At 36.3% G+C, this 18,640-nt stretch overlaps 1 protein-coding gene across 6 annotated transcripts in view; it reads left to right on the top strand.

The window, feature by feature from the left end:
* LOC150078178 (FERM domain-containing protein 4A-like) overlaps positions 1 to 18,640 on the top strand; it is a 418,597-nt gene that overhangs the window by 123,504 nt on the left and 276,453 nt on the right. The window contains exon 1 of one of the 6 annotated variants that reach the window (XM_090384904.1): positions 7,934 to 8,031. The exons of the other annotated variants lie outside the window; for them this stretch is intronic. Within the exon in view, the coding sequence (XP_090241030.1) occupies positions 7,987 to 8,031 (45 nt within the window). The 5' untranslated portion in view covers positions 7,934 to 7,986. Of the gene's footprint in view, positions 1 to 7,933; positions 8,032 to 18,640 lie in introns of those variants that run through there. 6 annotated transcript variants of the gene reach the window in all.

Raw genomic sequence — 18,640 nt, 5'->3', positions numbered from 1 at the left:
TTTTTTTTAGGTCCTAGCCACTGAAATCTCAGGAAACTAGGTGGCAGGACCTGCCAGAGTACTTATTTAAAATATTGGTGTACCTGGTCTGCCTCCACGGGGCAAAGTGTGGGCAACGTCTGGCCTCAGCAGAGGCCTGGCGGCTAAATGGCCAGAAGAACAACGGTACACAACACTACTCATCTACAATATCCATACACTTTTAAATCTCTGGCCTTTACAGTGTACTGTATCACACGACAATGTAAACTACGCGGAGATGGGGGAAACCCCTGGTGCCGTTTGACCCCAAACACACTTTACACTTTACGTATGGGCTATATCAGCAGATGACCCCTACGGCATCCTCTCCTAACCAAGGTTCATCTCCGTAAAAGACTCGCCTAGTGCAAAGAGCATGCAAATTGGACATTAAAAGACTGGAAGGAGGTGTGCTGGTCGTATGAGTCACATTATTTACTCCACACCGTGTATACGGATTTGGCGTCAACAACATGAGGCTCATGATCCATCATGCATGGTATCAAAGGTGCAGGCTGTTGTATGGTGTGGGGCATGTTTCACTGGCAGGAACTTGGACCCCTGATGCATGTGGAACAACGTATCACTCGTCTCGGCTATCGTCGACTGCTTGCTGACTGTGTACACCCCGCTATGTTACACTTTTTTCCGAATGGCAGTGGTGTCTTTCAAGATGACAATGCGCCGAGCCGTCGGGCACTTGTTGTGCAACACAGTTCTGACTCCCAGCATCTCGATTGTCCTCCAAACTCTTCCCGATATCAGTCCCATAGAGCAGTTTTGGGTCACTATGGAAAGGCATATCAGGCGTCTGGATTCACCAATCACCTCCATATTTGAATTGCTGACCGCATTACACACACTTTGTTGGCATACCTCCCGAACGCTTCCGACATCTTGTTGAGCCAATGCCACGTCGGATAGCTGCTGTACTGAGGGCAAAAGGAGCACCTACGAAGGATTAGGTAGGTGGTCATAATTCAGTGATCACTCAGTGTATATCTGCCTATATAAATGTGTACATACAATTTCATTATAATCTCACTTTCCCTTGATACCCTAGGGCATTACATTCGGGTACATTACCTTCTGTGGCCCACAGATCCCTGTAGTTCATATACAGAGTGATTTCGCCACTTTAAACTCTTACTTCCTTATACCTGACAGTACCTTCAGATTTATAGTTCTACACATGCCTCTTTGTTACAGAAAGGTAATACTGTACTCTCTCTCACCCACTCTTTCTCACTACTCAAGTAAATCTATTAGCATCCTTTATTAAATTACTCAGACAAACCTCTGTCCTGCATAATGTCTGTGACTAACTATCAAAATTCCATAGGGCTTGTACCAATTCTTCTTGCCTTCTCTCCTCTTTTCTTTTATATCTTTTTCTCGATAGAGCTCCTTCTTTCAGGATTTCTACAATCTTCCGTTTTCCTTGAATGGCTTCTGCATGGCCCTTGCTTGACATTCTTCTCTTTGATGTGGCTGTCACAAAGGTTCTCTTTACTAATGGACGCTTCTGCTACTTGCATAGGAAATATTTCTGATGCTACTCATTTCGGCACTCCGTTTCTTTAAACAGTCCTTTACCTGCGGACTCTTCCCACTAAATACGCTTCACTACCCCACACTCCTTTCCAAAAAACACAGCACTTTTTCATTACTAATATCTTCTCCCGATTTTCATACTTGACCTCTCAGCTCGACCGACCTTTTTTCCCCACACCAAAAAGAAAAAGCCGCCTTCTCTCCCCCCTCTCTGGCCAATCACCTTCCATTTTTTTCTACAGCATCCACATTCTAATTCGATCCTGACCCTCTACGTTGTCTAGACCCCGTTCTGATTGGTCGGGACCTACGTTCATTGCCGAGGACAGTTTTATGTTCAGAGACTTCTAGAACATTCCTGCTCGCAATCTATGTCCACTTACCCCTTTCGTCACTTTATAGAAGTGACCGCCCTTAAATTTATAAGGGCGCACTTTAACATCAGCCTCTTTATTCTTCACTATAAAACTCTATTCCTTGTCTGCACTAGAGCTCTAGCATTTTCTTGGGGGGGGGGGAAGTGTCCCTAAGAGGCCATTACTTAACAATTGCCTCTCTAACTGCCATAACCGCTTTACATTTCTAAAATGGTCACTCTCATATCGGTTACTTTGATTTCTGCCTCCACTCTTACTCTATTCATAACCCTCAAGTGCAGCCCCTGCTCTACTTCGGGTAAGCCGTACAGCCCCCACCCCCCCGAGAAAATCAAACAAAATCCGCCAAGCGCCTTTCGACGTGATCACTCTTTTTCCCAAAGTTAGTTTTTTTTTTTCGGAATTTATTCGCAACAAACAAAATTATTTAAATTTCATCAAAATTAATCAACAACATCATGTAAAATATGTATCTTACAGTATACGTCGGGCATAGCTTCTTTCTGTATATAGCTTTGAGAAAACTATTGTTACTTAGTGCATCTATCCAACAGCCCCCGAATAACAGTGAATTCGGTGGCTGTTGGATAGATGCATTAAATTAATAGCATAATTCTTATGTAAATAAATATCAGAATGCTCCTCCACTGGAGAAGTGCAATACCAAAGTGCAATATCAAGTATAAATTAATAATAAAAGAAAAAAAAATCGTTCATTCTATTTACTCATTGATAAAGTTCCCCATTCACATGTTGATATTCAATTTGTCCTTCGTTAAATTCTTCTACCTGATAAGCTGATCGATCTCATTGTGGAGGCACGAGTTGTCTACCATAAATAAAAAGCTTCTCCAGTTAAGAAGTATTCACCTATTTCTTTAAATTAATAGCATAATTCTTATGTAAATAAATATCAGAATGCTCCTCCACTGGAGAAGTGCAATACCAAGGCAACTCGTGGCGAAGTGCCACGCGTTGTCTTGGTATTGAGTACAAGGATGACGGTTTGTCCAAGATATTTACTACCCTTTCGCTGGTCATGGATAATAATCTCAAGTATAAATTAATAATAATAAGAAAAAAAAAATCGTTCATTCTATTTACACATTGATAAAGTTCCCCATTCACATGTTGATATTCAATTTCTCCTTCGTTAAATTCTTCTACCTGATAAGTATATTTCGCTTTGAAAATAAAGTGCCACAAGTTGCTAATTGTCCATCCTCATGCCAGACCAAAGAAATGCGAATTGTTGCAAAGCAGCTCATATATAGTCTTGAAGGTTATCGATTTCTTCGCAGAATATGTCTTGAAGTAAATTATTTACCACTATTCCATACGACTTTGATGAATCTTAAGAGGACAGCACGTTACATTGTAGCCTACTGATGTAAAAATAATGGAGTGTATACCATGTGACACCCCCAGACAGCAGCTATCAATCCCAAACACTTGCCATGACCGGTAATTTATAACACAGTTGACTCGAACAGATTGTAGCGGAAATTGCAATCGCTTACTAGATCTAATTGTGCGAGGGGGAGAGGTATGTACGTCAACTAGGCAACAACTCTACCATTTGTTGGGAAGTGTCTCTGTTGATTGCCAAGTACTCATCGGCTGATATTGTGGAAGCACACAAGATAAAGAACCGCGTCGGTCTTCGTATTAACAGCATAAAGGTTATGTTCTGTTTAACTAACACTCACCTCGAAATCTTTCTTTTGGCTAACGTAATTAGCTCTCCAGCTTTCTCTAGCGGTGTGCAAATTGCGAACTAAAATGTTATTTGGTTTAGTCTTCATTTTGGTATAAAAATACAAGTCTTGCAATAGCCCTCAATATAGAGATATTCAGGATTGTAAGTCATATTTTTCGTATGAATTACATGTATATATATTCAGAGAGAAAAAACGATTCGTTTTGGAGAAAAATGGTTTGCTCTTTTTCATAGCAATTGCATTATTGAAATCAAAGTAAAACTAAAAACTTACTGATTCTGATATTTCCAACAGTCCGTTTAATTTTTCTTTTCTGCACTACATAAAGTCAAATGATAAGAGAGGGAACTTCCCCTGAATAGTATAAAAGATATCTTCCAAATGTTTGTGTCGTGCACTTCATCTATCTGTGAAGCAAGGCAAGTTCAATCACGTAAAATATTACTATTTTACTGTATTATTCTTATGTATTGTAATGCATATGCCTGGAAACTAACTGCAGAATATACTGTTAATAGTTTTGTGTTCAATTTTTTAAATAAATAATCTTTTATTGCGTACAATCAGATAGATACAACGGTCAATAAATAACCATTTCAGTTCGGAGCTAGGTAGTTGACGAGTTAAGGGTGCATCAACATATAGTCAGGAAATTAGTGGATTTTGATTACACTGACTTTTAAGTTATCATGATTTGTTATTTAAAATAGGTTAAAATATCTAGAAGGGGTGTAAAATAAATGACTAGTAAAGTACAGGTTGTTAGATATTTACATTAAAATTATGGGAGGGAATATAGGTTTTATTCGGAGTAGACCCTGTGAAGTAGTATAGTGCATGGTATGTTGTGGTACTTTTGTTTTGTTTTGTTTTTGATAATTTGGAAATTTACTGCTTTTAAAAACAGAATGATTATATGGTACGGTTCATATTTGGTTTTAGGAGTTCTCCCATATGTTTTATTATAATCATTTAAACTTTTTGTAGCGGCTTTATGAATAGGGACCCGAATACTGAATAGGGACCCGAGTATCCAGTGTACCTCGTTTGTGCATAGCGATAAGGCGTCCATATGTTACTCGCTTGTTCTCCTGGATGAAAAACTGGAATTTCCTGGAAAAAAGCAGAATTTGTGTAATTCTTCATTGCCGTGCCTGTTCCCAAAACTCAAAAGATAGTTTAAAATTTTTAAAGATTGCTTGCTTAACCTAAATAAATACGAGAGATACTGTAGCTAGGATAAATCTGACAGTAGCAACGTAAGACTTAAAAGCGTTTTTAATTTTAAAGTATACTATAAATAATAGTGAACACGTGTGTTTTTCTATTTTAAACTTGCAAACCAAGGTTTGTATTAGAAAATATCCACCCCTCTAAATGGCAAACAGCTGTTAACCATTATTTGACCCCTTCACAACAAGTTGCTTAGGTATTATACTACTGTACTTCAAATACACTACAGTTTGTGTCTGTTTTTATTCTTACGTTTCTTGTTTTCACATGTTTGTGTGTACGACCAAGAACAGAATGACGACGGAAAGAGACCGGAGGGCGTGCAGAAGATTGGTACTTAAATCCTGTCATTCTCATCGAATACTGTCAACACCAGGAGTTCAGAGAAGCTACAGAAACTGATATTAGCACAAGCTATATGTAGTGAGCCGCAGCACTACAAAACCAAACAGAACGTGCAATTCAAAGCGTCGACTTGCGTTGGTGTCCAACCCATCGTAATTAGCCCCACCCCTTTCCGAAATATTGGAAAGCTCTGTTATGGAATAGTTAATCAAGGTCCTGTACATTGTTTCCCGATCTTATAGCTGTTGTTGAAGTGTGGCAGATATCGGGTCAACATTATTTACCACTGTGTTGTCCCAAGTAATTGTCTGTTTGTTTCTGGTAGTTTGGTCTTGGACAGTTGGTCATCATTCCGGGAACAGTAAATGTCATGCGGTGCATTGATATTCTGGAAAATTCCACAATTTCAACGCTGTGGCAGCAGCATGGAGAGGATCGTTTTCTCTTTCAGCATGACAGTGCTCCATTCCATACTGCACAGCCTGTAATGAATTGGTTTCAAGACATGGGCGTATGAATGCTTCATTGGCCTGCCCAGAGGTCTGACCTTAACTCCATCGAGTACCTCTGGAATGAACCGGAACATCGGCTGCGAAACAGTTCAACACGCTCTAAACCAGTTGCTGATTTGAGCACTGTTAAGACAGGAATGGACTAAAATAGTGCTTTCCTCCTATCAAAAATTGGTTCGGAATCTACTGACGAGAATACTGTGTAATTTAGGTCAAAGTTGGGGCGATACCTGAACCATTGTATCAATAAAAGGCGTTTAAAACATCCAGGTTTCCGGTTACGTGTTTTTTTTTTTTTTTTTTCCAATATAGGATGTATTTGTAACGCATATTAAGTGCTTTTTTAAAAAAAAAGTTATAATGGTATTGTAATTAAAAATACATATAACACATTAATTATGAAGTGCATCCATGAAAGTAAAGAGTCCAATAGTTTGATCCATAACGGGATCCTGGCCTTGTCATCTAATGAAAAACATCTTACCCGACATAAGGTTCAATTAATTACACAAATTCGCTTTTATTTGTATGGGTAAAACTAATGTACGTGATAGTATTTAATACTTTCATTTAAATTTCTTTCTTTTTTTATTTAATATGCATTACGAAGAAATGCAGGGTGCGAATAACTGCAACAACACGTATTTGAAAAGAGATATGAAAACAGTGGTTGCAGCAAGAGGTGGGATGAGGTACAACACAACCCCCCCCCCCAGTTTTGCAGTTTTTAAATATGTTAACCGAAATATTAGCAAGCGTTTTCAGTCCTCCGCATTCTAGCTGTGCCTTGTATGACAGGAAGGGGTTTTTAATTTATCCTCTCCCTGGTAGTTCATTCTTTTATTGTATCGTTTATTTTTCATTATTAGGTTATGCTCTGTTTTTACAATACTTTCCTGCCTTTTAGTCCTGCTTACTGTTAACCTCTTAAAAAAAAATTGTTAATCTCTTAAAAAAAAATTGTTAATATTCCGTCTTCCATCATTTGCCCATGCTCCAGTACTTGAACCTGCGCATTTTATTTCACCAAGGGCAGTTTATCTCATCTGTATCTGCTGGAAGATTAACACGTGCTATACTGTTTGCATCTTCCCTCGAAATTTGTATGAAACTGTTTGTGTACAAAGTTTAATGGACCGCACGGTAAAACTGGGTGGGAGCTGATGACCTTCTTCTCAAGGCTGTATCAAGCGATGAGCTCACTATTGCGTTTCTTCTGACCAGCCGTTAAGGGTTCGCGTGTACGTGCCGATCTCGCTACGTAATTCGACCACTAGCGTGCCAGCAACGGGAAAGGGGCAAGGCCCGTCGGATACAATGGCTCCTGGCTGTTCCCGCGGCGGGACAAGGGTTCTAGAGTCTCTTGAGTCATCGGCAGTTAGGCGTTCTCAGGACACAGTATGTGTGGCATGTGCTTGTAGCAACACCGGATCACGCTGAGCTTGCTGCTGTCGGTAACAGGTTTCATATGATCGTTTTATGTGTGGGCCAACTGACAACCACGTGGTAAATGGAGAAGGTCATCGTTCAAGGATTTTAAAGTGTTGCTTTTCGGGAAATGGGGAGTGATCGAAAGTGATTTTATTTACAATTTTAGTTGATATTTTCACATTAAACTTCCAAGGTACTTTTACGGTGTAAAGTTGTACGAGCCATAGTACTGTGAGTATCTTGAAACGTATCGGTCGTTTTCGTTCTAGACCACTTTATTTCTCCACAGAGATGTATTTTTGCTTCGATTGCTTAAAGACAAGTTTACGGGTTTACGCAACGAAACGTTAGAAAGTTAACGCGCTTTCTAAGGCTCGACTCCAGGGCCTCTCGGTGTTCAGATAACAAGTGCAGGGCATTCTAGATGGATTGTCAGTATCTCCGTCGTTTCCTGTTACTGCAGATAGTGTTATAGTGGAGTTTCACTTCGTCTCACGTGTGTATGTGTGTTCGCACAAGACATTCTCTCGTAGCGCTTTCTTGTGCCGTGGGATTTATTTGTCGTGTGCACATTAATCACCTTTTTAAAAGAAATTTAGTTAGCCAGTGAGTGACTCCAGTTTGGAACTTGTGGTGCACAATGTTAAACTGCGTAACTTAGTTTTTTGAAAGTGTGGATTTCGGAGAGGTTTCGGTGGCATTTTCTTCGGGATGCGTGCAGATATTTCACGGTCATGCTCCGCTGCATGGGCATGATCACGCGAGGCCTATTACTTGAATAGCTCTGTTACAATGGGTTCCGACCGATTATATAGGGAGATCATCTACAAGTTTTGGGTGAGTCATGTTTCTTCTTCTCATTATGAAGACAAGATCTGAGAGCGATATATGATTTAGTATTTGGAATATTAATGAGAACATTTAATAATGTAACCTGTAATGATGTATTACCTGAAATTCCGGCCGCTTCCTGTGCGGCCTTTTGTTGCGAGATTATATCCTGTCTGGGTCGTTGATAGGTATCAATGACCCCAACCACCCTATTTTTTGTTCTCGCTTTCTCTCCGTTTTATTTTTTTATTTTTTTTATGGGGAATGTTTATTTCCAGTGCCTCATTTTGTATTTCATAGTGTGAAAAACAATTTTGTAAACAAATGTAAACTCACCTTTTTTTTTTTTTTTTTTTTAATCTCTCTCTCTCTCAAAGGTATGTTTCCTAAGCTATAAACAAAAGAGAAGCCTTAAAAAGTGTGCGCGCGACATTTAAAAAGAAGCATGAGTGCCCACAAGTAGGGCAAGGGAGGAAAGTTTTCTTCTTTCCTTGGAATCAGAGATAGTGAAAAGTACTTTTTTTTTAATAACAGTATGCATTATAAACCATTTTTATTATTATTTTTTTAAAATTACTTTACGTACATAATTTTCACAACAAACACGGTTTTTAATATTGGCAAGTGTTAACTTTATGTGGATGTCTTTGTTCCATTTACATGTTTGATGTTTGTTGGAACTCTTCAAAAAAAAAAAAAAAACAAAAAAAAACTGTAGGGTATCTCATCTTGATGTAATTAGAATTCTCTATTCGCATCACTGCCTGTAATTATCCTACAGATTTTCTGTAGAGTAATAAAAAGTATTGTGAATTTCTCTAGAAATTCTCAAGAATATTTTCCCGAAAGATTATTCTCAAGAATTATCCATTATTAATCATACAGTTATCTATTAATAACTTGTAGAGTTGGTGTTTTTTAGTAACTGGGAGTATATTATTAATGCTTAAGTAATTGCCTGTTTTTTGTATGCTTAATATTTCTTTGTTGTTATTTGTTCTTTTTAGTTGGTATTAAAAATTCCACCTGTCCCATTTGTAATATCTGCAACATCGACGTGTTGTGGGACATCTTTTGGCATCATTACTCTCTACAAACTGCTAGGAAGGTATAGATCAGGGGTAGCCAACTTAATTTGTGATGCGATCTACTTTTTTCCTTCAAAATGTGCCGCCATCTACCATCTCAAGAATTTAATTGCACATGGTTAAAAATTAATCAATATATTGAAAAACGTTGCTTATAAATTTTAAAATTCAATACAATTCAGAATTTTTATTTTAAATTCATACGTGTTTAAATTTTTAATTTATGTGATGTATGTGTTTTCATGTCATCTTCCAAGCGTTCAAAACGGGGATATACTGTGAGAAGGCCAACTCTTACGGCAAGTCCGTAAGAGTTCTTCGTCTTTGTTTGTTTCAAATACGAAAAGGCCGATTCACATAGATATGTGGAACCAAAACAGGAATTTAAAAGTTCACTGAATTTTTTTACATTTGGTTACTTTTCTCGGCAAACATATTTCCAAAAGTCTTTTTCTTATGATCTAGCTTTTAGGAAGATATCGTTTCGCAATGTAATAATTTTCATTTTCTAGTAATATTTTCTCCATGTGAAAAATCTCAGCGATTTTTTTCTGTAATTTGTTTCGTATCCAAGTCGACATTAAGTGGATAAGAAATATATTGAACAATGTCTTCAATTGTTTTAAAATCACCGAATCTGGTTTCAAAATCGTCCACAACTTTCTCAATTTCAGAAACATATTTCTCACTATTAAATTCAAAAACAGGATATTTTTGCAAATGATCTCGCATATTTGCAAAATGATCGAATTTTTTTCCTTTGAGATCCTTAGCCATTGCCAAAAATTGATATTTATATGCAGAAATACTACTAATCATGTCACCCACATTTCTATTTTTTCCTTGTAATTCCAAATTCAGATCACTTGATTTCTTGGTAAAATCTGCCAAAAATGCCAGATCACACAACCACTCCGTATCTTGTAGCTGCTGATAATCATCTCCCCTTTGATCAGCAAATTTAGAAATCTCTGTAGCACTCAGCCACCTCACATCTGTGTAATATCAGATCTGGTTCTTTTTCATCGAGTAGCATTTTGAAAAGTCTTCTCTGAAGAGATTGTCCTCTGATGGAATTCACTATTTTGAAAGCTATGTCTATAACACTTTTAGTATTTACCCTTTTGCTGTCTAACACTTGTTGGTGGATGATACAGTGGTAACTCAAAAAAATCTGGGAATTCATCATCCTTTTGGTACAATGCGATGAATCCGTTAAGATGTCCCGTCATTGCTTTAGTTCCATCTGTTGTAATTGATACGAGCCTTAAATAGTGGTAATTTATTTTTTTCGATAAAATTTTTGGATGCGTTAAATATATCAAGACCTCTAGTTCGTTCTTTTAACGAAACCATACCCAGCAGTTCTTCTCTAGTGTCAGAATCATCGAAAACCATACGAATAAAAACGAGCAATTGAGCCGTATCCCTGACGTCTGTAGATTCGTCCACTTGTAAAGAAAAGGACACACAATTAGCAATATGAGCATGCAATTGTTCGCTCACATTTTTACTCATTTTTTCGATGCGTGGCATCACAGTATTTCGAGATAATTGAAGATCTTAAAGAGCACTTTTAATTTCATTTTTGTTCTTAAAATTTTCAAAAAGAGAATCTGTTATTTCTAAAAATGAGTCTTTGATGAATTGACCATCAGAAAATGATTTGCATTTTTTTTGAAGATAATGACTCACTTTAAATGATATTACAGTTACTGCTTTAGATTGCAAATTAGGTGTCATGAAGAAATTTTGTTGCGCGAATAATCTGGATTTAAGTTCTTTTAATTTATTTTTTCTAAGTTCACTATTAAGCGGAATATCCGATTGGTATTTACCATGGAGTGCGTTGAAGTGCCTTTCTAAATTTCCTTTTTTTGGGCATTGCAGATCAAACAGCAACAATTTTCTTTTATCATTGCAAAAAGTATTCTAGTTCCCACTCTTGATGAAAATGATACGTTTTACTCTTTTTCGTAGTATTCATTTTTTACATGCAACGGTATTAAATTAACGTTTTTAAGTACTGTCCAGTTATTAATATTATGTAAAATTTCACACATACACTATGCTCTCCACAACAACTGCGTGAATTTTCAGTCGACAAGCTTACTTATAGTAGTCACGTGCAGCGGATTTGTAATAAGCGTATGCAGTGGGGCGCATAATAATAATAACAACATTTAGATTTTGACTAACTATTTTTTATATGCAGTATATTTAAAATTCGTTGTGATCGACCGAAATTAAAGCCGCGATCGACTCGTTGGCCACCCCTGGTATAGATCATTTTGAGGTGTAGAACTGAACGAGTCATGTACTTTGTATACAGATTTTCACAATGCATAATAAGCTGTTTGTTTATTTTTAGTGCTTTTGCTTACATATTTAATAACAGTGTACTCTGTGTTTTGCTGAATAATTTTGTTATATTTTGCTGGGTAATTATTTGGTAAACTCTATGTTGGAGTTAAACCCATGGAGATAAAGACGAATTTTTTTTTATTAAAAAAATACCAGCCTGCTTAGTCATTTTTCAAGTTAAATTTTCTAATTTTCTAACCAGGTACATAAACCCTTTCTTTAACTCCTGTCTCTCTGGTCGTCTCGCAGTGCAAACAAAATACAGTATTTATAGTATATCGGACACTCATCCCGTCCGAATCTTGATGACAAGAGGGATTTGTCATCAAGAACATTTGTGAACTGTCTAGAAGACAGTTCTGTCTTCTAGACGCTATTTGCTCTTTTCTTCGTTCCTGACAGCTGATTCTTTCAATAGCACGCTGACAATAATGTACCTCTTTCATCCATTTTCCTTTTGCGGGAAAGAGACCTGTCAATATTTCGAATAGACTCGAATGTATTTCCGTTGAAGTGTCATGCGAGACCATGGCAGTTCTATTCAACTTCTGATAATCCAGTGTTCACGGTGAAAGTATTTATTTGTTGTCATGTTTCTAAATAATTTTTCTTGTCTTATGAACTGTTTACTATCACGAGAGGTAAGCAGCCTTTCTCGCAATGCGTTAATGAGTAGCCTTTTTTACTCAACCACTTTCTGAACTCCTCTGTTTCTTTCGGGAGGGGGGCCGAGAGTATCATTGAATTTTGCTATTTCATTTACAGTCAGCAGAATTTCTCAGCCTAATGAAGGAAAAAAAGAAAAGAAAAGGCGAAGACACAGTGCACTAGCCTTATTATATTGGGTTACTTATACCGACTTAGAACACTTGTGTAGGATGTTTTAACTACTACAGGGCTGCTCATTTCCTCTTAGTCTTGAAATGATTTCCATTAAAGCAATAGGATTTGATGAGAAGTTCTTATGACATATATTGAGCAATTGCAGTTGCATAATATCAATGTATTACGGATGAACATTTCTTAACTGAGGCTCTCAAACTCTAATAGTGTTGTTATAGTCTTAGTTGCACAGTATTCGAATATTACTGAAAAACTAATGCGAAAAAAAAAAAAAAAAAAATGCTGAACTCTGATAAAATATAGCTTCATATTAACACCCTTCTCGGGGTTAGTGTTCTTTGAAAGCATAATATTTTTCATTACAAAATAAACACAATAAATATTAAATTATATAAATATTACTCGATATATTATATGAAACAAAAATAATTTTGTCATAATTTTGATGAGATAAAAAAATATAGTCGCCGGCCTAAAATTTGCGGTGCATATCATACGTAGTTTTTTTTTTATTGTTATTTTTTAAATCCTCATCTTGATTGTTTTCTAACATTTATTAGGTAAATAAATAAATGTATTATTTATTACAGTATAAATTATATTCTATATATTTTTATTTATTATTATTTTATTTTTTAATTTATTATTTATTTTTTTTTTTTTTTTTGCATTTTATGCAGGACACAAATGCACTTTGGCCGCCCTAGCCTAGTGGTCAGGCGCGCTGGTGCATAAGTACACGTGCCTTGAGTGACCGGGGTTCAAGCCCGTGACTGCTGAATACGGTGCTGTTTCTTGTATTCTGTCTATCTTGTTAACTCCTGACTGTTTGGTCGTCCCGGAGTATAAACAGAAAAATTTATTTTTATTTATACTTCGCCTTACTATATTAGAAAACAAGAAATATGTAATACTTAATCATTAATTCTAGCATATAATTTAGTTATGTTAGAAATCCAAATAAACTATGTCGAAATTATTCTTTACGTTCTTCCTTCGGTGTTCTTCCACCAATCTTAGCGGGCTCTGGATAAACCATAAAATCCTCCAGAGTCCCTTGCTGTGCCCCACCGCCTCTTCCTCCAAGCAGGGGCGCACCAGAATTCAAACCCCCTCCTCCCCAGGAAGACAAAAATCAGAAAAATCCTGGCGTGTTGGTAAAGTGTACTACGGACTTAAAAAGGTTGCTTAACAGTGGTATGTATATTGAATCTTCTACAGTGTACCCTCGTGCAATTCCCAGATACCACCTGAATTAAAAAAAAAATAAATAAATAATAATAAAAAAAATCGCAAATCATCCTTTATATAAGCCAACAGAAGCGTGCCGGCTTTAACTTGAATACATGCCACAGCGCTTTCCAACTGAAAGCCCTGTACGTAATTCAACCTTTCAATCCGTACATTACATTAAGTCGCTTAGAAGATTTTACCAAAGGCTCTCTCTCTCTCTCTCCAGAAAAAGAAATATATTTACATGAATCTAATGTAAAATAAAATAATATCACAGAATACAGTAAACTTATATCAGAGATAAATACTGCTCGGCAGCATACGGAATCTCTAGAAGAAATGACAATAGCATTAACGAAATAAAAATCTTTGATTTCGATTGGACTTGCATCCGAGTTTTCTCCACATTTTTTTGGGATGAACTTTGCTTTTTTTCCCCCCTTCTTCAACTTTATCAAATTCGGAAAGAAGCATAATACTGTGGGTTGTCATTAATGAATCCTCAAAACTGGTACTCCGACTTGTTAAGGAATATCAGCAACTTAGGCCATATTGCACCATTATTATATCTGCGTTTGATATACAATAAGATCTCAGTAATTCGGACCAATAAGGAAAAGCGGTAGGACCGAATTATAGAATATAATTATATGTAAATAATTTCATGTCGTAATTCATAAAAACATAAATTTATCCGCAGTCTGGCAACGTATAAGTTAGATGGTATCAAGACATATGAAGAAAATAAATTTTTATAAAAATGTTTATATTATTCAAAGCAAAATTGTATACAAAGAGTTCAAACCAAACAGAATGCAAATGATACAATTTTTAAACAAACTTTAATGTGTTAAATGTTAAGTTTATAACTCTTCAAATTTGTAAAATAATGAGTACTTAAACCTGTGTGAAGTGTAATTTACCTTTAATTCTTAAAGAATTACAGATTATTCTCAGATGTTTCATGGTACTCCCTGAACCACTTCAGTGAACTCTTGTAAAGGAACAAGTAATACAGGAAATTCCACGAAACGGCTGAAAATAATCTGTAATTTTTTAAGGAATTAAAGACAGCTTACACTCCACGCAGGTTTAAGTGCTTATTATTCCACCAATTTCCAGTTATTTACATACCTGCGCACCGTGCCCCTAAAAAAATATTTAAGAACTATAATTCTGACCACTCATATTGTATTCTTTGCGGATATCTTTTGTTGAGTAAAGGTCTAATTGTATTGTCATTTCATAACGTTTTCGTGTCTCTTAGAGTGTAAAAATATTTTTCAAATTTAATAAAATTAACGAGGCAGCTTTCACCAAGGTTCCGTCCCCTTGAAATGATGTCGCTATTTCCTCTGTCATCATATGATATCCATCTTCATCTTTTTCTAGCTACGTTCTTCCATACCTACCTACCCGAAATTAATATACTTTTTTCTACTATTGTGGAATACATGACGCCCTTCATCATTGTTTCTATCTAAATCAATAAGAACATTATTGAATAGCTTTTTCAATGTCCTTATTGCTATCTTTACTTCATTCTAACTTTATTGCCATCTTTTTAATATTGGAAAGTTTTTTTTTTTTTTTTTTCCCTTTAAATACAGATGTTAACAGTTGAGCATGACTCTATGATCCATAGATTGTATGAGGGCTCTAGTATTGGAAGATTTGTTTTATATATATATATATATATATATATAAAGCACTTCATATTGCCAGCTTTGTTTGATAAAATTTCAGCGGAAGGATGTGCAAGTGCATTATCTAAAGATAACAATGCCGGATTTCTTTTTATTTGCATTTAATTTTCCTTTTGAATAATTTTATTTCTTTTACAAAGTGATTGTGAAACCATCCTGAAAAAAATTCGGAAATATATCATTAATACTAGTATAGGAAAAATCCCCTTTCTACAGAAATAAAATACATAAGGTGGGGATTTAATGTCGCGGGGCTAGAGATAATGCACCATATGAATTATGAAGATAATACAGAAAATCGCGCACAACCAGTCTGGTGAATAGTGTTGGAAGAGAAGGTTGTGTTTTTAAATTCTTTTGTGTGTTGTAGCGAAAACAAAAGGGTTAGTGTGCTTGATTTCTTAAGATAGTGGGCATTGTCTTCTTGCTCTGTGCTGTTCAAGATTGCTATTTTGTACCTATTCTGGATGGGTGCGGCGTCTATACTTCAGGGTATAGATAGATGCCACTTTCATTATTATTCTGCATGATATAACAGCAGTAGCCACTACAGGACTGCAAATTTTATATTCTTCACATTTTGTATTAGTGAAATGCCTGTATTTTACAAAAGAAGAAAATCAATGGATGCAAGGTTACGTGTGTAATGCGAACTATAATTGAAGGGGAAAAAAAAATGAAAATTAGAAAAGTAGGAAGAAACTGTAGTATTCCAGAAAGAACACTTTGTAAGAGGCTAATATCGAAAAACGTGAACTGAATGCATAAGTCATCTCTCCCACCAGCATTGCAACATCTCGCTCACCCAGATGTGAGAGATGGCAGAAAGACACATTTTTCAAATTTAAAATGATGTTCAAATTTAAAATGATGAAAGACGCATTTTTAAAAAATGGTGTAAACATCAGTAATAGATTTCTACTTTATGTTTTCATTATATTTTTATAAATGCTCAGCACCTATCTCCATAAAAAAAGCAGTCCGAATTAGTGAAGTTTTATTGTAATATATCACTACCAAACGTACTCTGTATATTTTAGAAAGATCGATATATGACAGCATATACCTAATCTGAGACTTTACTTAAAACGCGAATAATCAATAGGGCAATCTGGCCTCGGCCTCTCTCAAGAAGGCGGTTTTGACAGAGTGGTACATGATCACCGGTTTGATGGTCAGATATCGACCTACATCATCCAGGCAATCCGCCATCTCTACAAAGAAGCAAAATTGCACCTGATACTGAAAATCAGTTTATTTATACATAGGTCCCATTGACCATAGAATATTTCTTAAAAAATTACCTCAGTTAACAAGATTTTTTTAAAAAATGTATTTGCGTAAATGTGTGCATGGAATTTGATGTCCTGGCATGATTTAACATAATGAACACTTTATTATTATTAATATCCATTTATACGAATGTGAAGTTAATGATTTTAATCCTCGGAACATGATTCGCCATCCATCACTCCACTCCGAATCTTCCAAATGTTGCATTCTACAGAATTAGAAACCCTAATCTGATGTTCTGTTCTGTACTGAGTTAGTTTAGTAATTAGTGGTGCTATTGTAAGCAGATTGATGGCAGAACACACATGAGATGGCCAGATCTTTGAACGTGTCAAGAATGGTAACGTCAGGGTCATGGCAACGACGTCAAGAGACAGGAGATGTCTCGAAGGTAAGTTCAAGGCCGGCCAACACTTACAGCAGTGGTTTTCAACCAGGGTGCAGCAACAACATTCTTGGGGTATCGTGTAATTTGGGTTTAAGTTACTTAAATTTATTATTATTATTATTTTTTTAAAATTTGTATATTTATTTCATTATAAAAAGGTGTTACAGTATCCATTGTACCGTATCTTTTTAATTTTGTGGTGATCTATAATTGATCTTTATTTAGTACCTCTATATAAAGAATAAAATTATTATACAGGTATATATTAAAAGGTCGAAAACCACTGTTAGGTATTTCTTTTTGGCCTAGGGATTCCGTGAAAAAAATTACTGGGACACTAAGGGCGCCGTGAACCGAGAAAGTTTGGGAACCTCTGACTTACAGCATCGTAAGATGACAGCTAGGCAGCTCTTTCCGTTTCAAGTCAAAATGTATAAGGCTTTAGGAAAGGAGGACATCAGGTTTATTATTATTATCATTTATTCAGCCACAATCGCGCCCCTATGCAACCTTGGGACATTGAGATAAAAAAAAAAATAAAAACAAAACACGAAACGGCCCATTGTTTGTCTCCTCTCCCCCACCTCTCGCGCCCTACAGCAGAACTCGTCTGACTGTGCGACAAAATTGTCCCTGGAGCCAAGATCAGTGGACCAGTGCTCTTTAGAGGCGAGTCGAGATCCAGTCCTGAAAGTTATTCTCGACGTGTTCGCGTTATGAGAAAAAGTGAAACACGCTCACATCCCTCTAACGCTAGGAAAGAGACTGCTATCGTAGCAGTAATTTTAGTCTTCAGAGTATCATGATGATATAATATTTGAACACGGTGCACAGGTTATCTTCGATCTAAATAAAATGAATAAAAATAAATGTTCTGTTTATACTCCGGGACGACCACAGAAGGTCAGAGAAGTTCAGACTTCGAATGTAAACAATTTCCTACTTGTGTAGGTTTTTACGAATCTATTCATTCTTAATTTCATTCCAAATATCATTAAGATTGGACTCATTGAGAATAGTCATTTTTTTTATTTCAAGTATTTAGTATCATGGTAAATGGCTGTACATCTTGTATGGAGACATCTTTTCTACTTACTTGGACATAATCCCTGAGCCCTGTGTGACGCTTTTCGCAGTTGATATAAGCCTTTAGTTCATTTTCATGGACAATGATAACTCTGTCGTGGCAGTAGTTCCCATAGAGTTCAGTTGGTAGAGGATTGCTTCCTTCAAAGTGAGACGATTTTTCGGGTAGAGCGGCCAGCCAGAACTAAATCCGATTGAGCATGTCCGGGGCATGCTTTAGGTAGACGAATTGAGCGACGTCGACCTCCTCCCGGGTATCTCCAAGCACCAAGATTTTCCTTTTATAGAAGAGTGGCCATAAACCATTTAAGCAGCATGCTATCTCGTTGTGTGAGTTTTTGGCTTTTGGAAATGATCTTACCTTTTCCTCATTATATCAAAATATGAGCATTTTTATTTCTATCTCAAATTTTATGGCTGCAATTTAACTTTAGGACACCAGTTATACTTTAATCATAAGAACCACATTCGCAGATAGATAACTGATTCCACATATACTGATGATGTTACTATACTTAAATGTAAAAGTAGACTTTTCAGCTATTTCCCGGTTTACGAGTTTTAAATGCAGCTGCTCCGGAAGAAAAATCGCTTGTAATCTGATGTAGTTCATC

The sequence above is a fragment of the Mastigoproctus giganteus genome, chromosome 11 (assembly GCF_048544385.1).
Source record: "Mastigoproctus giganteus isolate SK-2022 chromosome 11, ASM4854438v1, whole genome shotgun sequence".
In the NCBI taxonomy this organism is placed as follows: domain Eukaryota; kingdom Metazoa; phylum Arthropoda; class Arachnida; order Uropygi; family Thelyphonidae; genus Mastigoproctus; species Mastigoproctus giganteus.
Note: the sequence above shows the minus strand (reverse complement) of the source record. Positions and strands in the feature narration are given on the sequence as shown.